Source organism: Dendrobates tinctorius, unplaced genomic scaffold (genome assembly GCF_039654945.1).
Source record: "Dendrobates tinctorius isolate UK_male_01 unplaced genomic scaffold, ASM3965494v1 ptg000127l, whole genome shotgun sequence".
In the NCBI taxonomy this organism is placed as follows: Eukaryota; Metazoa; Chordata; class Amphibia; order Anura; family Dendrobatidae; genus Dendrobates; species Dendrobates tinctorius.
Genome location: NW_027361795.1, coordinates 21376021 through 21403117, shown reverse-complemented (window position 1 = coordinate 21403117; position 27097 = coordinate 21376021). Strand labels below are relative to the sequence as shown.

General features: G+C 41.2%; 1 protein-coding gene across 1 annotated transcript in view; it reads left to right on the top strand.

The window, feature by feature from the left end:
- The first annotated feature begins 213 nt into the window (after positions 1–213).
- LOC141047479 (uncharacterized) overlaps positions 214–27097 on the top strand; it is a 75806-nt gene continuing 48922 nt past the window's right edge. Inside the window, exons 1-3 of the mRNA XM_073542589.1 lie at positions 214–490; positions 1147–1326; positions 3731–3844. Coding sequence (XP_073398690.1) covers positions 214–490; positions 1147–1326; positions 3731–3844 — 571 coding nt within the window. The remainder of the gene's footprint in view (positions 491–1146; positions 1327–3730; positions 3845–27097) is intronic.

The following is a 27097-nucleotide window of genomic DNA, read 5'->3' as shown; positions in this document are numbered from 1 at the left end:
CTAATAATTTGTATTACAATGATATTTTATGCCAAAACCATATGCCAATTGCTGGGAGTCATCCTGTATAACAGACTCCCTCTCTCTTAGGGAGTCCCCAAGCAATGAGTTAAGACATTAGGTTGTTGTTGTTCTACCAGTACAGTTGTGGTTCAAGTGCGGCCAGTCCCTGTACGTTGTCTCCTGATCTGGGCGTGGCATGTCCTGAATCCGATGTCCCCTGGTCCCAGTGCGGCCAGGCTTGTTCCTGAAGCCCCCTGGTCCCAAAGTGGCTACTGCCTGAACATTGTTACCTGGCTTTGGAGAGGCCAGTCCTGTATCCGAAGTCCTCTGGCCCTGGTCCGACCAGTCGTGCTCCCGAAGTCCCCTGGTCACAGTGTGGCCATGCCTGAACATTGTCCTTCAGTGTGCAGCCAGTCCCTGATCCAGTTTCCTAGACCAGTGTGTCTGGACATAGCCCTATTCCAAGTCAGCAAAACCAGAAGCCGCGGTATCGGGATCTGCCCAAGAGTAGCACCTGGTGGCTACCCACAGCCCAGTCAGTCTCCACCATCAGGAGCTTTCGTAAACACCAGGCAGCTGCTTAGCTATCCCTTTTATGGGCAGTCCCTGTTCTGTGGCACAGTGTGTCCACAAATCCACTTGTGCCACTGTTGCGCATTACATACATGTAGCTACTTTGCAATTTCGTTTTTTCTGTGTTATGTAACTTTTGTTGCATTTTCGCAGAAGGGTTTTTACATTTAACAATCGAAGGCTCTACAATAATATTGCTGGCTTTTTCAGCAAATTGCTTTCGGTGCTTGTACTTAGTGACCTAGTTCTTTAGAGTTAGGCAATTTTTGTTAGGGGGGGATTTAAAAAAAAATGCTCCTTCCTCCTCCCAAGAAAGGAAAAATAACAAACATGCACAGGTTTAATGCACTTGGGCATTAATAACGCTGTGTTTGCTGTACAGAGTTCATAACGAGTCCATACAGACCCACAATTAATGACACAATTGGAGGCTTCATTGTAATTGCAATGAAAAAAATCCAACAAATCAATATTTGGTGGAAAATGCAAATTTGATTTCCAAACAATTTGCTCATCTCTATATAGAATGAAGGTGTCACTTTCCACTAATAACTATTTCTGTCTTGACAGACGGCACTGACTACATCATATGTGAATCTGAGTCATGTTCTGGGGCATGCACACTAGGCAATGGATGTTTATGCGCAGATGGTTACACATTCTGCATTCCAACCACTGAATGTGTTTTTAGTTCTGATGAATGCTGCCCACAAGGTTTATTGTGGGACACAGAAAATATCTGTTGCATAGGTAAGTAGATACCTTGTTATGACAAACACAACATTATATCCCATTTTAGTGATAGATCAATACAATACAACCTGTCTCACAGAACTTGTCATTTATTGAAATTCCTGCTGACTCTGGGCACCATTACGCCCCCTCAATCAACATCCCCAAAACGAGATCTGGGAATCCCTGACCCTGCACCTCTGCACTGACAATGCAGGAGCTGAACAGGCACACATACACAGTATCATTGCAGGCACACTGATTCCTCTCCCCTGCCTGCAGTGCCTGCTGACTGCACGTTGCAGGAGGTGAGAAGCAAGTTTTGGGGGTGACAAATTTACTTTACACAGTTGGCTTAAGTCATCTATTACCATATTCTCCATTTAAAAAAGGAAATTCACCTTTGTGGCCCATTCTACTAAAGAGGGAGGTAAAATTGAATAAAAAAATTTGAGATAAAAAGTCAATTTCAGGCTAGTTTCACACTAGCGTTCATGGGCGCAGCGCAGGGCCGCCACTAAGCCCCCCCAGCCACCCCCCCTCCGGTCAGTTTCTCCTCTGATTGCATGAGGCTGCATGCGATCAGCATATCCTATATTTAGCGTTGGATACGCTGATCGTGCGCTGACCATGCACTGGTCTGATTTTGCTGGCGCTGCGCCCAGCACACAAAAACATGCCGTGTTGCATTTTTGTGCTCGGGGTGCAGCGATCAGAGGAGGAACTGACCGGAGGGGGCGCGGCCGGGGTGGGGCTTAGCGGCGGCCCTGCGCTGTGCCCATGAACGCTAGTGTGAAACTAGCCGCAGAGCTTAATTTTTTTTTTACAAAACTGGCAAACACCACAGACCAGCTTTTTTCTATAGAACCTCTTCATTCATTCTCAGTATTTTTAAATTAATTTTAAAAGGGTGTTTTTTTACACGTATTTTGGAGTTTGTCTGTGTCGTTTTGTCTAATCATTTCTTTTGCCATTTTTGAAGTTCTATAGACCACCCTATAGAATAAAACAAGAGAAGAAACGTAATTAAAAATGCTTCATTTAAAAAACACCATTGACCCCCAAAATCTATAGACAAAAAGAAAAGGTTTACACACAAAGTGGGGGACTTTTTAGGATCATTTAATTAAGATCACCACAACATTTTGAGAAAAAAAAGCCACTGAAAACACATTAATACATTGGGTATGAAAATATTTGAAAGGCGTTTTCCAAGATCTGGTCAGTTTTGTCAGTTTTTGGTTATTCCTTTTATTGTGCAGGATATCAGGAAGCCTTCCAGTGCATACTTCCAATATTGATCCATTTCAAGTCCTGCTTTTTTTCCCTTCTGCATTGAAAATATTACTTAGTCAAAAAAACAGACGGCTACCCAGAAGTTATGTCACAGAATGACTCAATGGAAGTGACGGCAGTGATATCACTACTCTATGGTCCATCAGACATAGGAAGGCAGTGAGCCCCATAAATGTCTGAGTGTGTCTATAACTGCACACTTTACAGTACAACTTCCAAGTTGTAGTTCATGGGAGCCAACTCACACATATTAAAGTAGCACTCCCATTAAGGTAGGGTTTTTTTTTCATTAAATCTGTGTATATGTGCATGGAGTGCAGTGTGAGTGCGTTAATAAACTCGTCTTCTGCCTCTTTCTCTGGGATTCAGGGCTGTTCTGCTCCTCTTCTAAGTGAGGTCACCTCTCATCAGACTATCTGACTCACTGTATGCGTGAACTGGTAGTCTCTTACACTGAAAGCCTATGAGGCCTTGCTCTGACGCTCCATAGGCTTACACTGTAAAAGCAATTTCCAGACCACGCAGAGCGCTGTGTGAACCAGAGAATTTGCAGAGTGGTGATGTCACTGAGAAGAGGATCAGAACGACGCTGGATCCCAGAGAAGATGGTGGTCGATGAGTATATTAATGCACTCACACTACACTACATGCACATATACACAGATTTAAAGGGGTTGTTCGCAACTTGGACAATCCCTTCTCAATCTCTGTTTGCGCTCTGTAAATAATAACACCTATACTCACCTCCATTCCAGGCCTGTTAATCCTGTCTCTCCCAGGGCTCACTTGATAAAACAATGTCATGTTAGCCCCGGAAGAGTCAGAGCCAAAACCATTGGAATGGCACCAGAGGTGAGTAAAGGTGTTGTTATTTTACAGAGGGGAAACAGAGAACGAGAAAGGGACAACCCATTTAATGAAGCAAAACTTTATGAGAGTGCTTCATTAATAAGAAAAGGAAAGTAAGTACGGTAGGTTTGTTGGAATAAAAGTAGTAACTTGTAGCTAACGGAAAAATATACTTCATAATCTGTGCACTATGCATTACAATAGACCCCGACTATTGGTATACATGCTCTATCACTTCTTATTTACGGACTAGAAATATTGATTTATTTTATTTCAGAAACACCTTTGTGCAGCCCACCATGCTATAATGATGAAGTTTGCACTTATGTCAGTAATGTGACAACCTGTGTTTGCAATTCAACTTATTACGCAGACAAAAGTAAGGCTCTATGTAATATAAGTATTTCTTCTTTTATGCTTCTCTATTTGGTTTTCTTTATTGCAAGTGATGCAAACAAAGTGCATAACTCAGGCAAAATTATCCTCATAGGGACACTCTTTCCTGATGACCTTTGTATGTGTCACACTTAAAAGTGTTTTTGCACAGAAATATTATTTACCCCCTCAATGTTATGACGTACAGGTAACCCCAAATCTCCTCCAGAATAACCAAGACATCTGTACTATATGCTGCCATCAGCAGAAATCAGGATCAAAGTCCACAAATTGGAAATATTGTCATTCTTTATTAGTTTCTATACTTATTGAGAAAAATGGCACAAAAAAGCATCTTTGGCTGGAAAACAATTGTTATATGTTGTTGATATGTAAACAAATGAAAACTGGAAAAAAAAAAAAAACAGTTCCTTTACAGTAAAATTCATCCTGGACATACATCAATATGAAAAATAATTTACACGCGGATTCCCTGGCCCATGAAGATGAAATAACGTATTGGAAAAATGAGTTAGTGTTTTGATAAACAACTTGAACTTGTAAATTTTGTGTCAAAAATGTGATGGCGGGGAACGGAGTTGAACCATTTAAGGAAGAGAAGAAAGTATATACACGGATGGACGAGTATGGATTTGCCTTGGCCAAAGAGGCAGTGAATATGTGCAGTGAAACTTCCATAAACTCACTGACCAAGATGTTGATGGCATCTTAGGGCATGTGCACATGGTGTGGTTTCTGCTGCGGATCCGCAGCGTTTCTGCAGCTGCGGGTCCGCAGCAGATTTAGGTGCGTTGTACAGTACCATTGTTTTCAATGGTAAACTGGAAAACACTGTGCACATGCTGCAGAGCCAAAAATCTCCGTGTGCACATAGTGTGGAATCTCCTTGGAATCCTTAGGCTATCTACCAGTACATATTATCAAATCCAAACCTTTTGTTCAGATATCCTAAGTAACTCCTACTGTGTCAGTATGTGCTACCTTTGTAGCACCTAAATTGACAGCGCAACACCACACATATACTTCCTTCCTTACTTTAGACCTGATCCGTCAGATTCCCTCATGGTAGTTGTGTTTTTCCAGTTGTCTTATGCTTCAATTGGATACACTTGATTATAAAGTCACACACTTTGTGCACTGGTCCAGTATTCATAGCAGTTTAAAAATTGCAGCTTGCAACAGGACCAGCAATATCATATTGATGAATGGTTACAATTTTTTGTTAAATAAACCATTTACATTTCTATTATACATCCATTTGTTTACCCTTCATTAACATGAGTCATCATTAGAGCTACAATTCTATATCACTGCAAAGACCCGGGCAGGTGGGAAGAGTGGAGCAGCCGGGTCAGAAATTAAAGAGGAGCTGGTCTGCCAGGGACTTTGCAATAATGTAGAATTGTAGTTCTCATGATGACTCATGCAGGGAAAAGATACTTCCTGTTCCTTCATATTTCTTAAAAGGATTCAGCCTGTCAGTTTTTAATCACTTGATGTCATAGACCTAATGGAAAAGAAAATAATTAACTGGGTAGAAAGACAGAATGAACAAATGTAAGTACACAGTACTATATAATATGACTGCAATATATTTAGAGGATAAAAACTTTGATGGGAGGAGTGCTTCTATAAGAACCTTGAAACCCATTTGTCACGCCGCCTCCGCATACACACCCGGCCTCCGCTCCCACACCGCAGCCCCCCCGCCGCCCGACAGTCATGGCGGTACCTTCTGACAGGCTTGCGACGGGGTCTCTGCATGCAATGCGCATGCGCCATAGGCCGCGGCCGCGCCTCCCTCCTGTTGCTTGTGCTCCGGCAATGCCCTGACCCGAAAGCACCTGCAGACCAATGGCAGACCTGACAAGGCCATATCAGGCCGTTCCCCCTGAGGGAGGCACCTGATCATTGTGTTTGCTAGCACACTGGGCCCTGCTTCCTCGTGTGCTCTCTGCAGTCTCGCAGTCCTGTCTTCTGTGGTCCCTGCAGTTGTCCTGCAGTCCGGTGCTCTGTGGGTCCAGCTATCCACGCTCCAGTCCTTCAATCCTACTCCAGTCCTGCCTCCGGTGTTCCTGCTCCATCCTGTTATCCACACTCCAGTCCTTCAGTCCTACTCCAGTCCTGCCTCTGGTGTTCCTGCTCCATCCTGCTATCCACACTCCAGTCCTACAGTTCTACTCCAGTCCTGCCTCCCATGTTCCTGCTCCGTCCTGTTGTCTATGCTCCAGCCCTGCAGTCCTACTCCGGTCCAGTCTCCAATGATCCCGCTCTATTGTCTACGCTTCAGTCCCGCACTCCTACTCCAGTCCGTCCTGAGCCGCCCCTCTCGGTACCGGCTATCGTGGTAACCGAACCCCTGGGCCTGCTCCTAACGATCCCTGTATAGGGGTCGGCTCCAACTGGCAGTTCGCCCAGGGCCCCTCGGTGCCACGGTCCAGGGGGTCCACTCCTGGAGATTTGTCTCCTGACCAGACGTGGTAACACCATTATATTAGAACCAATGGAAAGTGACATTATCTGTGGACTCCAAAGTTGATTCGCTTCTGGACCTTTTGTTTATAAATTCTGTAGTATAAGACAACATTATTCCTTGGTTGATGATGAGTCTGTGACATCAGCAATTTGGGAGGTATTAAAACAACGCACTGTTATAAATTGTAAACCTACATGAAACAAAATGCCAGATAATATTTAAATATACAAGAGATGCACCGGTGTATATAAAATTCTTATTACATACAGTATAACAAACAACATGATAAAAAGAAACTAAAATGGGATGATAGAGTATAATACGGGTGAAAAGGCATCCACTCAATGCTGACTTTTGTTTCCCATTGACTTGCATTGGGGTCGAGTTTCAGGCGAAACTCCGACTTTTTTTGCCCTAGTCGGACCAGTTTCATCTGACTCAAATTTTGTTTCATGAAACCCGATCCGACCAAAGTCGCTCAACTCTACTTGGGATCATTATCATGCTGAAAGACTAATCCACATTTTATCTTCAATGCCCTTGCTGATGGAAGGAGGTTTGCACTCAAAATCTCACAATACATGGCCCTATTCATTCTTTCATGTACATGGATCAGTCATCCTGGTCCCTTTGCAGAGAAACAGCCCCAAAGCATGATGTTGCCACCCCCATGCTTTACAGTAAGTATGGTGTTCTTTGGATGCAACTCAGCATTCTGTCTTCTCCAAACACTACAAGTTTTGTTTCTACCAAAGAGTTCTACTTTGGTTTCATCAGACTATATGACATTCTCCCAATACTCTTCTGGATAATCCAAAACACTCTCTAGCAAACTTCAGATGGGCCCGGACATGTACTGGCTTAAGCACGAGGACATGCCTGGCACTGCAGGATCAGAGTCCCTGGCAGCGTAGTGTGTTACTGATGGTAGCCTTTCTTATCGTGGTCCAAGCTCTATGCAGGTCATTCACTAGGTCCCCCATGTGGTTCTGGGATTTTTGCTCACCATTCTTGTGATCATTTTGACCCCACGGGGTGAGATCTTGCGTGGAGCCCCAGATCAAGGCAGATTATCAGTGGTCTTGTATGTCTTCCAGTTTCTTTTTATTGCTCCCACAGTTGATTTCCTCACAACAAGCTGCTTGCCTATTTCAGATTCAGTCTTCCCAGCCTGGTGCAAGGCTACAATTTTGTTTCTGGTGTCCATCGACAGCTCCGTGGTCTTCACCATGGTGGAGTTTGGAGTGTGACTGCTTGAGGTTGTGGACAGGTGTCTTCTATACTGATAACAAGTTCAAACAGGTGCCTGTTGTGAATTCTCTTGCTCGAAGTTCTGAGCCGAAGCTCCCTCTCCTCCCTCTGGTGGTTACTGAGAGTAGTGGAGCTGGCCAGGTGGATGGAAGTTCCCCATCTAACGATAATTGAGAACCTGGGATTACTGGATGGGAGCATATAATTGAGCTGGATGCTCTTGGAGGTTTCTGGTGATTTCCTCCTTGTACATTTGGAGTTCTTTTGTCCCCTGCCTGATCTGCATTGTTCAACTAAGTGATTCTTTTGCTAATCCTTTGCATCTAATCTGGTTTTGCCCTTTATTTTCTTTCTGCTTTTTTTCTAGGGTTCAGCGTGCTCCCTGCTGGGGCAGCGCTGGGTCCTGCTTCATATGTTGCAGCTTGTTCAGTCCCCTGTTATGTATCTTTTTGCTTTGCTTCCAGTTTATACAAGGGTGCGATATAGTGGGGGAGGGGTCATGTGACCTCAGGTTTTTTGTATATCAGAAGTGTTGGACTTTTTTAGGATTTTGTGCGTGATTGCAGACAGTATCTTTTCTGTCCTGTTCTGTCTAGACAGCTTAGGCCCCATCGTTTGCTCAGTCTGTTCTCTGCCTGTGTTTGTGTCTCATCTTGTCTCACCCACAATATATGTTTGGGGGCTGTCTATTCCTTTGGGGATCTGCTCCGGGGCAGTTTAGATTTCACCTTTCTGTCTTTAGGCTTAGTTAGTTCTCTGGCTGTGACGAAGCATCTAGGGTATCGTAGGAATGCTCCACGACTACTGCTAGTAGTGTGGATAGGATCAGAGGTCTGCAATCCGCTTAGTTACCAACCTCTCTGGTCTTCTCCAATCGAGAATCTGTAGAAAGAGCTGAAAACTGCTGTTCACAAATGATCTCCATCAAACCTCACTGAGCTCGAGCTGTTTGTCAATGAAGAATGGGCAAGAATTTCAGTCTCTCGATGTACAAAACTGATAGAGACATACCCCAAGCGACATGCAGCTGTAATCGCAGCAAAAGGTGGAGCAACAAAGTATTAAGTTAAAGGGGCCGAATAATATTGCACGCCCCACGTTTCAGTTTTAGAATTTCCCAAAAAATTTAAAATAACCAATACATTTCGATCAACTTCACAATTGTGTCCCACTTGTTGTTGATTCTTCTCCAAAAATTTACATTTGGTATCTTTATGTTTGAAGCATGATATGTGTGAAAAGGTTGAAAAGTGCCAGGGGGCCGAATATTTCCGCAAGGCACTATATACAGTATATATCTCTCTATCTATCTATATATACTGTATATAGATATCAATATATCTATATAGATATCTATATATCTATATATATATGTATATATATTTTCTATGTGTATATATCTAATGTTTTGTGAGCTGTCAGTGTGATTTTACAGTAGCCGGTCATGAATTGCCGCATTTAAGTGTGCCATCGTACAACGATTACTTAAAAAACCATCCCTCGACCAAAATTGTGCCGCTAACTATAGACCTGTCTCTAATCTTCCCTTCATCTCTAAACTCCTGGAACGCTTGGTTCACGCCTGACTTATCCGCTATCTCTCAGATAACTCTCTCCTCGACCCTCTACAATCCGGTTTCCACTCTCTTCACTCTAATGAATCGGCCCTCACTAAAGTCTCTAATGATCTTCTAACAGCTAAATCAATTGGTCTCTACTGCATGCTAATTCTCGTGGATCTCTCTGCAGTAATCGACACTGTAGATCATCAGTAGAGTTGAGCGATACCGTCCGATACTTCAAAGTATCGGATCGGAATGGATCGGCCGATCTTTAAAAAAAGTATCGGTATCGCCGATTCCGATACCGGAAGTCCCATTCAAGTCTATGGGACTTCCGGTATCGGAATAAGAAAAACCCTGTTTTTGCCTTGTACAGCCTCTCTGGGGTCTGTACGGGCCTTTCGGGGGGCTGTGCCGGCCTGCCAGGGGGTCTGTGCAGGCTCCGGTGGTCTGTGCCGGCCTGCCGGGGGGCTGTGCCGGCCTGCCGGTGGACTGTGCAGGCTCCGGTGGGCTGTGCCGGCCTGCCGGGGGGCTGTGCCGGCCTGCCGGTGGTCTGTGCAGGCTCCGGGGGTCTGTGCAGGCATCGTCCGATGGGACTACAAGTCCCATCGGGCGATGCCTGCTACCATGACAGTGATTGACACATTAGCCAATGATGGAACAGTAGTAGTCCCATCATCCGGCTAATGTGTTAAATGTTAAAAAAAAAAAAAAAAAATACTACATACATACTACATGCATGCTACATACATACTACATGCTACATACATACTACATGCTACATACATACTACATGCTACATACATACTACATATATACTACATGCATGCTACATACATACTACATGCTACATACATACTACATGCTACATACATACTACATATATACTACATACATACTACATACATGCTACATACATGCTACATACATACTGCATGCTACATACATACTACATACATACTGCATGCTACATACATACTACATACATACTACATACATACTACATGCATGCTACATGCATGCTACATACATACTGCATGCTACATACATACTACATACATACTACATGCATGCTACATGCATGCTACATACATACTACATACATAGTACATACATACTACATGCATACTACATACATACTACATACATACTACATGCATGCTACATACATACTACATGCATGCTACATGCATGCTACATACATACTACATGCTACATACATACCACATACATACTACATACATACTACATACATACTACATGCTACATACATACTACATATATACTACATGCATGCTACATACATACTACATGCTACATACATACCACATACATACTACATACATGCTACATACATACTACATATATACTACATGCATGCTACATACATACTGCATGCTACATGCATGCTACATACATACTACATACATACTACATGCTACATACATACCACATATATACTACATACATACAATACATTCATACTATACATACATAGACATACAGTACATATAACATAGAGTAACATACTTACCAATACTTGTCACATTGTTCCCCGAAGCCATTGTCTTTTCCGGAATAAATATTAACATAACAAACCACAAAAATACTCACCCACGATCCGAAGCAGTCCACGAGTGTGTCCCACGACGATCTTGGGTAGAGAACGGCAGCATCAGATGATGCTGCCGTTCTCTACGGGCTGCAGGAATCCAATGATGGAAGGTAGGTATCCTTCCGCACTGTATTCCTCCGCCACTTAAAAAAAAAAAAAGTCCCTAGTCTCACTTTATGCCACAGCAATGGCATAAAGTGAGACTAGGGACTTTTTTTTTTTAAGTGGCGGAGGAATACAGTGCGGAAGGATACCTACCTTCCGTCATTGGATTCCTGCAGCCCGTAGAGAACGGCAGCAACAGCTGATGCTGCAGTTCTCTACCCAAGATCGTCGTGGGACACACTCGTGGACTGCTTCGGATCGTGGGTGAGTATTTTTGTGGTTTGTTATGTTAATATTTATTCCGGAAAAGACAATGGCTTCGGGGAACAATGTGACAAGTATTGGTAAGTATGTTACTCTATGTTATATGTACTGTATGTCTATGTATGTATTGTATGAATGTATTGTATGTATGTAGTATATATGTGGTATGTATGTAGCATGTAGTATGTATGTAGTATGTATGTAGCATGCATGTAGCATGCAGTATGTATGTAGCATGCATGTAGTATATATGTAGTATGTATGTAGCATGTAGTATGTATGTAGTATGTATGTAGTATGTATGTGGTATGTATGTAGCATGTAGTATGTATGTAGCATGCATGTAGCATGCATGTAGTATGTATGTAGCATGCATGTAGTATGTATGTAGCATGCATGTAGTATGTATGTAGTATGTATGTAGCATGCATGTAGTATGTATGTAGTATGTATGTAGTATGTATGTAGCATGTAGCATGTATGTAGTATGTATGTGGTATGTATGTAGCATGTAGTATGTATGTAGCATGCATGTAGTATATATGTAGTATGTATGTAGCATGTAGTATGTATGTAGTATGTATGTAGTATGTATGTGGTATGTATGTAGCATGTAGTATGTATGTAGCATGCATGTAGCATGCATGTAGTATGTATGTAGCATGCATGTAGTATATATGTAGTATGTATGTAGCATGTAGTATGTATGTAGTATGTATGTGGTATGTATGTAGCATGTAGTATGTATGTAGCATGCATGTAGCATGCATGTAGTATGTATGTAGCATGCATGTAGTATGTATGTATGTAGTATGTATGTAGCATGCATGTAGTATGTATGTAGTATGTATGTAGTATGTATGTAGCATGCAGTATGTATGTAGCATGTATGTAGCATGTATGTAGTATGTATGTAGTATATATGTAGTATGTATGTAGCATGTAGTATGTATGTAGCATGCATGTAGTATATATGTAGTATGTATGTAGCATGTAGTATGTATGTAGCATGCATGTAGTATATATGTAGTATGTATGTAGCATGTAGTATGTATGTAGCATGCATGTAGTATATATGTAGTATGTATGTAGCATGTAGTATGTATGTAGCATGCATGTAGTATATATGTAGTATGTATGTAGCATGTAGTATGTATGTAGCATGCATGTAGTATATATGTAGTATGTATGTAGCATGTAGTATGTATGTAGTATTTTTTTTTTTTTTTTTTTTTTTAACATTTAACACATTAGCCGGATGATGGGACTACTACTGTCCCATCATTGGCTAATGTGTCAATCACTGTCATGGTAGCAGGCATCGCCCGATGGGACTTGTAGTCCCATCGGACGATGCTTGCACAGACCCCCGGACATCAGCACAGCCCCCCGGCAGGCCGGCACAGCCCCCCGGCAGGCCGGTACAGACCCCCACAGGGTGCACAGACCACCGGCAGGCCGGCACAGCCCCCCGGCAGGCCGGTACAGACACCCACAGGGTGCACAGACCACCGGCAGGCCGGCACAGCCCCCCGGCAGGCCGGTACAGACCCCCACAGGGTGCACAGACCACAGGCAGGCCGGCACAGCCCCCCGGCAGGCCGGTACCGACCCCGGGCAGTCCACACAGCCCCCCGGCAGGCCGGCAGAGACCCCCGGAAGGCCCGAAATGATGGCGCATCATGATGCGCACACACCGCGCATCATGATGACGTCAGGCCGTCAATCAACTTTGAACTTCCGATTCCGATGCCGAATTCCGATATTGAAAAAATATCGGAAGTCGGTATCGGAATTCCGATACAGCAAGTATCGGCCGATACCCGATACTTGCGGTATCGGAATGCTCAACACTAATCATCAGCTCTTCCTCACTATGCTTTGTTCCATCGGCCCCAAGGACACCGTTCTCTCCTGGTTCTCCTCCTATCTCTCTGACCGCTCCTTTACTGTATCTTTTGCTGGCTCCTCCTCCTCTTATCTTCCCCTTGCTGTTGGGTTTCCTCAAGGATCGGTTCTAGGCCCCCTCCTCTTCTCTTTGTATACTGCCCCTATTGGTCAAGCAATCAGTAGATTTGGATTCCAGTACTATCTCTATGCTGATGACACCCCATAATACACTTCTTCTCCTGATATCAAACCTGCGTTTTTGGAAAACACAAGTGATTGTCTTACCACTGTCTCTAACATCATGTACTCCCTCTATCTGAAACTGAACTTGTCAAAAACTGAATTCCTCATGTTTCCTCCCTCTACTAACCTACCTATGCCCGACATTGCCATTTCCGTGTGTGGTTCCACCATTACTCCCCAGCAACATGCCCGCTGTCTTGGGGTCATACTTGATTTCAAGCTTTCATTCATCCCCCACATCCGATCACTGGCTTGCTCTTGTTATCTGCACCTCAAAAACATTTCTAGAATTCGACCCTTTCTTACTTTCTACTCTGCAAAAACTCTTACTGTTTCTCTTATTCATTCTTGTCTGGACTATTGTAACTCTCTACTAATCATTCTCCCTCTTACCAAACTTTCCTCTCTCCAATCTGTCCTGAATGCTGCAGCTAGGATCATATTCCTCACCAATCGTTATACCGATGCCTCTACCTTGTACCAGTCCATACATTGGTTACCCATCCACTCCAGAATTCAGTATAAACTTATTACCATCACCCACAAAGCACTCCATGGCTCAGCACCACCCTACATCTCCTCCCTTGTCTCAGCCTACCACCCTAACCATGCCCTCCGTTTTGCTAATGACCTGAGGTTAACATCCCCAACAATCAGAACCTCCCACTCCCCTCTCCAAGACTTCACGTGCTGTGCCAATTCTTTGGAATGCACTGCCCAGGTAAACACGATTGATCCTCAATCCCCACAGCTTTAATTGTGCCCTAAAAACGCATTTGTTCAGACTGTCCTATTGCCTTAATGCATTAACCTAAATATCCCGGTGTGGCTCATTCAAAATTTTTTACCATAACCAGGTTCTCAGCATCATGTTCTCACATGCTTTATGCATTTAATAGCCCTCTGTGTCTGTACTGTTACATATTTAGACTGTTAACTGGTTCATGCAGCATTCAGGAACACCCGATTCTTACACTATGGCTGGTCCAAACAATAAAAGCAATTGTTACCATCTACCTTTCGTGTCTCCCCTTTTTCCTTATAGATTGTAAGCTTGCGAGCAGGGTACTCACTCCTCTTGGCATCTGTTTTGATCTATGTGTTTATTGGTATGCTGTAATGTCTATTGACTGTAGAAGTCCCCTCTATAATGTAAAGTGCTGTGGAATATGTTGGCACTATAGAAATAAAAATTATTATTAATTGCCAGCTTTTCAAAGGATACCAGTACGTAAAAATTGGACAGCACTCGCATGGTGCGAGTGCTGTGCGATTTTTTTTTCTCTCATACCCATTGACTTGCATTGGGGAGTCTTGTCCGAGAATTGCAGCAATACGCAGCATGCTGCGATTTTTTTCTCTGTCCGATTTCAGCTGGAAAAAAACCTCACAAATGAGATGTCACCTATTGAATAACATTGGTCTGAGCCCAATCCGTTTTTTTAACGGATTGCACTCGTCCGTATTTCTCGCAAATGGGTATGAGCCCTAACTCTTATGGTTAAATATGAGATATATACTGTATGTACAGTCGGTATGGAAAGCATTCAGATCTGTTAAGTTTTTCATTCTGTTTCATTGCAGCTATTTGGTAAATTCAAAAAAGTTCCATTTTTTTTCTCATTAATGTACACTCTGCACCCCATCTTGATGGAGAAAAACCAGAAATGTAGACATTTTTGCAAATTTATTATTAAAGAAAAACTGAAATATCACATGGTCATAAGTATTCAGACCCTTTGCTCAGACACTCATATTTAAGTGACATGCTGTCCATTTCCTTTTGATCCTCCTTGAGATGGTTCTACTCCTTCATTGGAGTCCAGCTGTGTTTAATTAGACTGATAGAACTTGATTTCTAAAGGTGCACACTTGTCTATATAAGACCTCACAGTTCACAGTGCATCTAGCATTGTGAGGAAAGAGGGAGACACAAGCGCAATATAGGGTCTTATCCCACAAATAAAGTAAGTGGTTTGACAAAAAACTGCTCATCTGGTAGTAGGTATTCAAAGCATGTATAGATAAAGACTGCTGCAGATCCACAAGTCGGTCACCGACTATCTGAAACAGAGCTCTGCAAAGGAATACGTGGATTTCGTCTGAGCTGCCCAAATGATGAAATTCCAGAAGGATAATAAAGTTTGACAGTGGTTTATTCTACGCGTTTCAAGGTTTTTTGCAACCTCTTTTTCAGGAAATACCCTGTAAAATAATGCTTATCCTGTAAAATACTCAGGACTAGTTACCAGATAAAAATATAGTGGTTTATTTGGATTCTTCCATCAAAGAAAGGTTATTACAGAAAAACAGGTGAATAAAAATAGGTGAAAGAGAGATTGTCCATTAGTTTATAGCAAAGCAACGTGTATTCTTTTTTCTCTCCGGGATCTCACATGGCAAATGGTGTCTGTCTCAGTTCGGCTTCTTACGTAGCCATCAAGCTACATACCAGCTGTTATGACATGTCATGGCCCAGCACAGATGACATCTTCGTGTCTGTCTCTCATGATGGTGAGGGAAGAAGACAGCGACCTCTACAGTTAGCCATGAATTATATACGTCTCTTGAAGCACGTGATCTCGGTATATACGGAGTTTGACATTTACCTCAAGGCTAAACTTAAATATGTAGTGAGCTGACATTTACCACTTGGTAAAATAGCACATGCAATGGAAGGCAATGTCCCGTACAGAACATATAAGAATACAACTCCATAACTAATGTATATATATAAATCCATGCCTAATATAAATCCATAACTAATAATATTTAACAATTCCCCCTTTTGAGGGAGACAGACATTAATTGGAACCCTCAAAATATAACAAGATCTTTTTTCTTCTTTTCTTCTTCTTTGACAAAATAATTTAATATCAATAACAATAATAATAATAATAATAATAATAATAATAATAATATCAGATTACCGTTATACGTACTCAATGACATAATTGATGTGAATTCATGTTATCGTAAGCCGTGAACAATATTCATATACAGTATGTATAATTATACTTCACTAAGTCTAAATTGAAGCATCTCAGGTCCAGTCATCATCATCTGATGTCATCTGGTCGTCATTTTGATGTCTTCTGTCTTCTTCTTGGTTCTATTTAAAACACAGTTTTTCTATAGCATATAGATGTTGTAGAAATCGTGTTGTGTAAAAATCAAAGTCCATAAATTCAAATGTTGATAAGAAACAAAGTCTATGGATGAAATGCAGCTTTAATATCTGTGCAGTGTCACCTTTAAAAACCTGGGCTTACATTGGCTCGCCTTGGAAATTCTGGAATCCTCCATCGGCACTGGTCTTTGAACAGGTGTGACGTCTTTGGTTAGCAAAGCAAGGGTTAAAATGACTCTTCCTTGCTAAACATAGCACCATAACCAGTCCTTGTCCTAATGCACAGGACACATGTCAGGGTTGTAGCTTCCTGATAATTACCTTCATTGTTCACCAGCTTTACATTGAAGCTTTACAGGTGATTAGAAACTTCTGGAACTTGATAAGAACGTGATAACACAGTTCATCTCAGCATCATAGGAGCATCGTCCTCTGGTTGTCAGGTTAGACACTTTAATTGTGACTGTCAGTGGTGGATACTGCACTTGTAATTAACACAGTTCATTTCTCAGAAGTCATAGCTTTGTTACCTTCTGGGACTTCTGGATAGCGACATTCTTCTTCTTGCAACTGATAAGAATCAATTTAGAAATATAAAAAGTCTTTATTAACGTAATTTCAGTATCTTGCTTGAAGTCTTCATTCCCTATTCTATACCAAATCTGGTAATTTTCCTATCCTATAATATCACAGCGTACCATAGCAATCAGTAATATCCATATAATTATTATCAGAATTTGTACTGTATATGGATTCCAATGTTTGAAATAATAAACCAATAATAAGTGATAATACATTATTATCCATATTTTTTTCATGTGATAGAACATTTTTTTATGTCTTAGGTGTAATTACCTTTTTCAACCCATAGGTGTCAATGTGTTTAATGTAACCAGTGTTTTCATCTTTATTAATAAGGAATATATTTATTATACTAATAATATGTAGGAATGTAAAGCCATGACCCAAAATAAGAATATATGAGTGAGCGAATGAATGAATAAAAGAATTGTTGCATATAACTCAGAAGTGAAACATTTTTCTTTGTAATGAAACCGTATCATTGTTATATTTAATGAAGCAAAATTCTATAGTAGATATTACTTTACTATTGATGAAAGAAAAAATAAAAATGTAAGAATTAAAAATAAAACTAGAATAAAAAATTGAAAATTAAGAATAAGAATAAAAATAAGAATAAGGCCTTTATGTTGATGCAGAGTAGTTATGTCTTCAGTAACATATACCCTTAATATTTCCATGATCTGGATTTTCATAATTGTCATAAACTTGTGTTACCAAAATATTCAAATTATGCAACTTTGCATATAATATTCCTCTTACTGTAAAGAAATGACTCTTTATAATACTTAATGTTATTATACCCAATACTTATACCATTGTACCTTATTTCTATTTGTTCTTTATTAAAATGTGTGAAGAAGAGGTATTAATCAAATGTGATGATGTAGTCAGGATCAAAAACATATTTTCCCCCTTAATACCAAAAAATATTGTTTCATAAAATAATTCATTTATCAAAACCAAAATGAAAAATAATTAATTTATAAATTGTATAAATATTATACTTGCTTATACCATTATTTGTCTGAAGATGTGTGACCATCAAAATTAATTTGAATATCATAAAATTATCCTTTGGAAAAATTAATTTGCATAAACCATTTTGATGTGCGATTGCACTTTGCACTTATCCACAATTAACTAAATCAAGAAATAATAATTACTATAGAAATATAGAAATATATGTTGTGTAGATAATATTTCATTATATATCCTAATATTCTAATAATTTAACTGATCTGCATATTTCTCCTAAAGACAGTTTTTTTCTAGCATTCAGAATCCTGAGGCTTCACACATACACCAAACGTATCACATTACATGCAATGGAAGGCAATGTCCCGTACAGAACATATAAGAATACAACTCCATAACTAATATATATATATAAATCCATGCCTAATATAAATCCATAACTAATAATATTTAACATACCCAGGGTGTTTCCTGAATAAAAGGTTGCAAAATGCCTTGAAACGTGTAGAATAAACCACTGTCAAACTTTATTAACCTTCTGGAATTTCATCATTTGGGCAGCGCGGATGAAATCCACGTATTCCTTTGCAGAGCTCCAGTTCACAGTGCATGTCAGACCAAATGAGAATCATGAGATCAAAGGAACTGGACAAGGAGTTCAGAGACAGAGACAGAATTGTGGCAAGGCACAGATCTGGCTAAGGTTACAAAAGAATTTCTGCAGTACTCAAGGTTCTTAAGAGCACAGTGGCCTCCATAATCCTTACATGGAAGAAGTTTGGGACCACCAGAAGTCTTTCTAGACCTGGCCATCAAGCCAAACTGAGCAATTGTGGGAGGAGAGCCTTATTGAGAGAGGTAAAGAAGAACTTTAAGGTCACTGTGGCTGAGCTCCACAGATGCATTAGGGAGATGGGAGAAAGTTGCACAATATCAACTATCACTGCAACCCTCCACCTGTCAGGCTTTTATGGCAGAGTGGCCTGACGGAAGCCTCTCCTCAGTGCAAGACATATAAAAGCCCACATAGAGTTTGCTAAAAAACACATAAAGGTCTCCCAGACTATGAGAAATAAGATTCTCTGGTCTGACGAGACGAAGACAGAACTTTTTGGTGACAATTCTAAGCAGTATGTGTGGAGAAAACCAGGCACTGCTCATCACCTGCCCGATACAATCCCAACAGCGAAACATGGTGGTGGCAGCATTATGCTATGGGGGTGTTTTTCAGCTGCAGGGAAAGGACAACTGCTTGCAATTGAAGGAAACATGAATGCGGCCAAGTACAGAGACATCCTGGATGAAAACCTCTTCCAAAGTGCTCTGGACCTCAGACTTGGCCGAAGGTTCACCTTCCAACAAGACAATGACCCTAAGCACACAGCTAAAATAACAAAGGTGTGGCTTCAGAACAACTCTGTGACCATTATTGACTGGCCCAGCCAGAGCCCTGACCTAAATCCAATTGAGCATCTCTGTAGAGACCTAAAAATGGCTGTCCACCAACGTTCACCATCCAACCTGATGGAACTGGAGAGGATCTGCAAGGAAGAATGGCAGAGAATCCCCAAATCTAGGTGTGAAAAAGTTGTGGCATCATTCCCAAGAAGACTCATGGCTGTACTAGCTCTAAAGGGTGCTTTACTCAGTACTGAGCAAAGCGTCTGAATACTTATGACCATGTGATATTTCAGTTTTTAATTTTTTATAAATTTGCAAAAATGTCTACATTTCTGGTTTTTTTCAGTCAAGATGGGGTGCAGAGTGCATATTAATGAGAAAATAATGAACTTTATTGAATTTACCCAATGGCTGCAAAGAAACAAAGATTGAAAACTTTAAAGGGGTCTGAATGCTTTCCGTACCCAATATATATATATATATATATATATATATATATATATATATATATATACACACACACTGCTAAAAAAAAATTAAAGGGAACTCAAACAACACAATGCAACTCCAACTCAATCACACTTCTGTGAAATCAACGTGTCCAGTTTTGAAGCAACACCGATTGTGAATCAATATCTCCTGCTATTGTGCAAATGGAACTGACAACAGGTAGAAATGATAGGCAATTAGCCAGACAACCTCCATAAAGGTGTGGTTCTTCAGGGGGTGACCACAGACAAGTTCTCTGTTCTCATCCTTTTTGGCTATTGTTTTGGTCACTTTTGCATTTTGTCATTGCTTTCTCTCCTACTGTAGCATGAGGCAGTGTCTAAAATCCACAGAAGTTGCTCAGGTAGTGTAGCTCATCCAGGATGGCACATTAATGCGAGCGGTGGCACGAAGGGTAGCTGTGTCTGTCAGCAGAATGTCAAGAGCATGGAGCAGATATCAGGAGACAGACCAGTACACCAGGAGACTTGGAGGGGTCCGTAGGAGGGCAACAACCCAGCAGCAGGACGGCTACCTCCTCCTTTGTGCAAGGAGGAACAGGAGGAGCAGTGCCAAAGCCTTGTAAAATGACCCCCAGCAGGCCACTAACATCCATGTTTCTGCTCAAACTGTCAGAATCACACTCTGTGAGGGTGGTATGAGGACCCGACATCCACAAGTGGGTGTTGTGCTTACAGCCCAACACTGTGCAGAGCGATTGGCATTTAAAAGAGAACACCAAGATTGGCATATTCAACATTGGCACCCTGTGGTTTTCACGGATGAGAGCAGGTTCACACTAAGCACATGTGACAGATGTGACAGAGTCTGGAATCACTGTGGAGAACGTTCTGCTACCTGTAACATCTTCCAACATGACCGGTTTGGCAGTGGGTCAGTAATTGTGTGGGGAGGCATTTCTTTGGAGGACTGCACAGCCTTTCATGTGCTAGTAAGAGGTACCCTGACTGCCATTAGGTACTGGGATGAGATAGTCAGACCCATTGTGAGACCATATGCAGGTGCAGAGGGCCTTGGGTTCCTTCTGATGCATGACAATGCTAGGCCTCATGTGGCTGAAGTTTGTCAGCAGTCCCTTTATAGTGACATAGTAATTAAGGTTGAAGGGAGACTTTAAGTCCATCTAGTTCAACCCATATCCTATCCTATCTTGCCCTAACATGTTGATCCAGAGGCATTGATGCTATGGGCTGGCCTGCCCGTTTCCCAGACCTGAATCCAATCACTCACATCTGTGATTTCGAGTATCATTCCAAATCCAGACCTCCATGGGATATTAACCCCTTTACCCACAAGGGTGGTTTTCATGTTAATGACCGGGCCAATTTTTACAATTCTGACCACTGTCCCTTTATGAGGTAATAACTCTGGAACGCTTCCATGGATCCCAGTGATTCTGACATTGTTTTCTCATGACATATTGTACTTCATGTTAGTGGGAAACTTTCATTCATATAACAAGCGTTTGTGAAAAAAACGGAAATTTGGCGAAAATTTTGAAAATTTCACAATTTTCCAACTTTGAATTTTTCTGCCCTTAAATCACAGAGATATGGCACACAAAAACTTAATAAATAACATTTCCCACATGTTTACTTTACATCAGCACAATTTTGGAACCAAATTTTTTTTGTTAGGAAGTTATAAGGATTAAAAGTTGACCAGTGATTTCTCATTTTTACAACACAATTTTATTTTTTTTATTTTACCAAGGGTAAAAGGAGAAATTGGACTGCAAAATTTATTGTGCAATTTGTCCTGAGTACAGTGATACCTGATATGTGGGGGGGGACCACTGTTTCGGCACATGGCAGAGCTCGGAAGGGAACGAGTGCCGTATGACACTTTCAACGCAAAATTGTCTGGAATTGAGATCGGGTGCCATGTCACGTTTGGAGAACCCCTGATGTGCCTAAACAGTGGAAACCCTCCACAAGTGACCCAATTTTGGAAACTAGACCCCCGAAGGAACTTATCTAGATGTGTAGTGAGCACTTTGAACCCCCAAGGGCTTCACATAAGTTTATAACGTACAGCCGTAAAATTAAAAAATAATATTTTTTCCAAAAAAAATGATCTTTTCACCCCCAATTTTTATTTTCCCAAGGGAAACAGGACCCCAAAAGTTATTGTGCAATTTGTCCTAAGTACACTGATACCCCATATGTGGGGATAAATTATTATTTGGGCGCATGGCAGAGCTTGGAAGGGAAGCAGCGCCATTTGACTTTTTTGGCTGGAATTGAGATCAGACGCCATGTTGCATTTGGTGAGCACCAGATGTTCCTAAACTGTGGAAACCCCACACGTGACCCCATTTTGGAAACTAGACCCCCCCCTGGAACTTATCTAGATGTGCGGTGAGCACTTTGAAGCCCCAAATGCTTCACAGAAGTTTACAACGCCTGGGCGTGAAAATAAAAAAATCGTATTTTTTCCATAAGCATGACCTTTTAGTCCACATTTTTTTATTTTCCCAAGGGTAACAGGAGAAATTGGACTCTAAAACTTGTTGTCCAATTTGTCCTGAGTACACTGAAACCCCATATGTGGTAGAAAACTACTGTATGGGCACACGTCGGGGCTCGTAAGGGAAGTAGTGACGTTTTGGAATGCAGACTTTGATGTAATGGTCTGCAGGTGTCATGTCACATTTGGAGAGCCCCTGATGTGCCTAAACTGTGGAAACCCCCCCACGAGTGACTTTTTGGAAACTAGACCCCCAAGAAACTTATCTAGATGTGTGGTGAGCACTTTGAACCCCCAAGTGCTTCACAGAAGTGTTTAATGTAGAGCCATAAAAATAAAATTATATTTTTTTCCACAAAAATGATATTTTTGCCCCTAATATTTTATTTTCCCAAGGGTAACAAGAGAAATTGGACCCCAAAAGTTGTTCAATTTGTCCTGAGTAGGCTGATACCCAATATGTGGGGGTAAACCACTGTTTGGGCAGAGCTTGGAAGGGAAGGAGCACCGTTTGACTTTTTCAACGCAGAATTGGCTGGAATTGAGATCAGATGCCATGTTGCGTTTCGAGAGCCTCTGATGTGCCCAAACAGTGGAAACCCCCCAATTCTAACTCCAACCCTAACCCCAACACACTCCTAACCCTAATGGGAAAATGAAAATAAATACATTTTTTTTAATTTTATTATTTTTCCCTAACTAAGGGGGTGATAAAGGGGGATTTGATTTACTATCTATAGCGGGTTTTTTTGTTTGGCAGATGCAATACGCTAAAAGATGCTTTTTATTGTAAAAATAGTTTTTGCATCACCACATTTTGAGAGCTATAATTTTTCCATATTTTGACCCACAGAGTCATGCGTGGTCATATTTTTTGCGGGACAAGTTGAAGTTTTTATTGGTATCATTTTCGGGCATGTGACATAATTTGATCGCTTTTTATTCCAATTTTTTGGACGCAGAACGAACAAAAACCAGCATTTCATGAATTTCTTTTTCTTGGGGGGGGACGTTTACACCATTCCGCGTGTGGTAAAATTGATAAGGCAGTTTTATTCTTCGGGTCAGTACGAGTACAGCGATACCTCATTTATATCATTTTTTATGTTTTGTCGCTTTTATACAATAAAAAGAATTTTATATAAAAAATAATTATTTTTGCATCGCTTTATTCTGCGAGCTATAACTTTTATTTTTTCACTGATGATGCTGTGTCATGGCTTGTTTTTTGCTAGACAAGATGGTGTTTTCAGCGGTACCATGTTTATTCATATCCATCTTTTTGATCGCACGTTATTGCACTTTTTGTTCGGCGGTATGATAAACCATTGTTTTTTGCCTAGTTTTTTTTTTTTTTAAGGGGTTCACTAAAGGGGTTAACTAGTGGAACAGTTTTATAGGGCGGGTCGTTACGGACGAGGCGATACTAAATGTGTATTTTTACTTATTTTTTTATTTACAAAAAAAAAAAGAATTAGGGAATATTTTTTCTTTTAATTTATTTAGGAATATTTTTAAAATTATTTGTACATGTCTTTTTTTAAACTTTATTATTTTGTCCCGGGTGGGACATCACTGTGAAGTGTCGGATCTCTGATCTGACACTTTGCAGTGCAGTGTCAGATTAGTGATCTGATACAGGCACTGCAGCAGGCTTCCAACATGCGTGCTCGCAGCAGGCACTGAGGAAGCCGCCTCCCTGCAGGCCCCCGGAGGCCATCTTGGATCCGGGGGCCTGCAGAGAGGGAGGCCCTCGGAACAGTACGATCACATCACGCTGTTCCGACGGTCCAGGGAAGCACGCAGGGAGCCCCCTCCCTGCCCAATGCTTCCCTAATTCTCTGGTACACTGCGATCATGTTTGATCGCAGTGTGCCAGGGGTTAATGTGCCGGGGGTGGTCCGTGATTGCCCCTGACGTATAGTGCTGGGTGAGAAAATGAGTTAGGACTGTCCCACAAGGGTTGCCGTGACGTGGCGGGATGGCTTCTACATTATTTTGATCAAAATTATGTTAACTAAATACCCTTATTATTACTATTATTACTACCTTCATGCAGTTTTTGCAATATATTTTTTTACTTTTTTATTCCAGGATATTTGTTTTGTGTTTTGCTTTTGGTTTTCTCTGTGTAAAGGTCATGTGTTCATATGCAATTACATTTTGCATGCACATTAATTTACTTTTTCTGCTCAGACCCATGTTCTCATTTGTTTCATTGTGCATTCTGTGCATATAAGGGTGTGACCGCCCTGTTTCTGAGTTGGAAAATCCATCCTGTCTGGCCTATACTATTACTGGTGGTTCAGTCCCTCTGTCCTTGTTCACATTTACGTCACTTGACAAGTGGAAAGGTTTTAAATACAAGAGTTAGGACTGTCCCACAAGGGTTGCCGTGACGTGGCGGGATGGCTTCTACATTATTTTGATCAAAATTATGTTAACTAAATACCCTTATTATTACTACCTTCATGCAGTTTTTGCAATATATTTTTTTACTTTTTTATTCCAGGATATTTGTTTTGTGTTTTGCTTTTGGTTTTCTCTGTATAGTGCTGGGTGTCAGCTGTGATAATCAGCTTACACCCGGCCGCGATCAGTGGTGCTCCCCCCAGGGGCGCCGCTGATCGCTTAAACGTACTATCCCGTCCCTGGTCATACGGGCCAGGGGACCTGGACGGGATAGTACGTCTGATGTCAGAAAGGGGTTAATTTTGATTTACATTTATCATTTTTATGTTTTATTGCTCTCATCGCATTCTACTATGTAATGAATTAAGATTTGCAACTGTAATATTTAATTCAGTGATAACTAGAATGTGGTATTTGAGTGTTCCCTTTATGTTTTTGAGCAGTGGATATATTGTGAGAAAGTCACTGGTTCAGTGTCTGGAGGGAAACACTCCAGAGAAGTGTTTGAGGTTTTGTTTATGCCTGAACCATGGGTCTTGCTAACCCTGAGCAGGCGGATCCCCGCTATTTCAAGGACTGTACTGAGTGCTACCATTTGTTTTGCTGTTTTGCCAGAGGGACGTGTTTATTTTGTGCGTCAGCTTGGTTTATGCCATATCTGATAAACCAAGTGCATTCCTAAAGCCACAGTGTTCCCGTGTCTACATGTAAGTGCAGCCGAGGGAGCCGATCTACCACAATTTACTTGTATATAATGCACACTTGCTCCTTTTCCATGTCACAGTCTGAGCATGGATTTTGGACTCCTGACCCAAGGTGTACACATTGCAGGTCTTTTCATCACTTGGTTTACTACGTGGTGCAGATTTTAAAATCTGTAGCATATCTGTTGTGGTAAGGAACTCTTTATGCATGCACATAATGGCATAGCATGGGATGCAGGCACTTGGGGCACGGCAAATATTTTGTGTCCTTTTAAGAGCACATTTACACAAACAAGGTGCAACAAACATTCCTAGGAACACTTGTTTCCCAATTATCAACTTTTTTAAAGAGGCCACGAATCACCCAACGAACGAGTAAAATCTATCATCAGGCAAAATAATTTTTAAGGTTGCTGATAAATAAGCATTCACAGGCCTCATACACATTAGGCTTCCTTCACACATCAGTGTTTCCGTTACATGATGTGACAGTTCACACATACTGGAGCCACGTTCACACTCATACCAATTATAATCTATGGGGCTGAGCACATGTTCACAACTGGGTTAGTAATGTGGGTGCCTTATAGACAGCTCTCAATTACTAACCTCTGGGCTTGATGTCAGTGGACATAAAAAAGCTGACATCAACCCCAAAATTACTACCCCACGTGCCACCACACCTAGGCAAGTGGGAATAGCGGAAGCTGAGAGCCAGATTTGGCGCATCTAATTAATGGGGTGGCTGAGAGGTGGTGTTTTTAGTCTTATGCTTGTTAGTAATATTATCAGGGACCCATGTTATTTTTTTAGTGACAACCGATGAACTACGATCACCTTTTCATGTCAATACTCGGCACTGAAACTGAGTTCTCAGGCTTAACCTAGTGTCTCCTGGATTCATGGCTGAGTGGTCGCATCACTCCACCACACAGCTATGAATCCCGATGTAGCAGAGTTAGATCACATCATGGGACATATGGATTATCTTCGGACAGGTGTAGAATATGGTGTGTTATTATTTTAAATTTTACAGTAATAAACAGATGAAAGAGGGTGGCGAGTGTTTGTTTCAAATAAAGGACTCTGTGTGTTTATATTTTAATTAAAGGACATTTTCCTGTGTCTGTGTTTCTATTACTTTTGATTACAGGATTAGCAGTGGGGGTGTTTTATAGACACCTCTCCATTACTAGAAATACAAAATCCCAAAGGCAAGGTACATAATATATAGTGGATGACAGCAAGAATTCCAAACCACCAGTAGGGCATTAGCCCATGGAAAACTCCACTAGACCCATAGATATGCAAAGAAAAAAGCAGAGTTTATAGCCCAAAATAAGATAAAAAAGATTATTTTATTAATGACAAAAACATGTATTAAAAAATGAACAATTACATACAGCTGTTCATGACAGAGTGTCAATAAAAGAAACAATGGAAAACCTAAAAATAATCCCTCGCTAGCCAGTCCATAGGTAACCCCCCAATCACTGCTTACCCATAACTTGTCAGGTCATTGCACGCTCCGCCCAATGCGCGTTTTGTGTGGGCTTCTTCCGGGGGCTGTTGCAACCTCCTATACCTCACTGGGGGATCACAATACTGATGCTAATCAGTACCCATGGGGCCTCAGAGATAAATGCACTGGCTAAC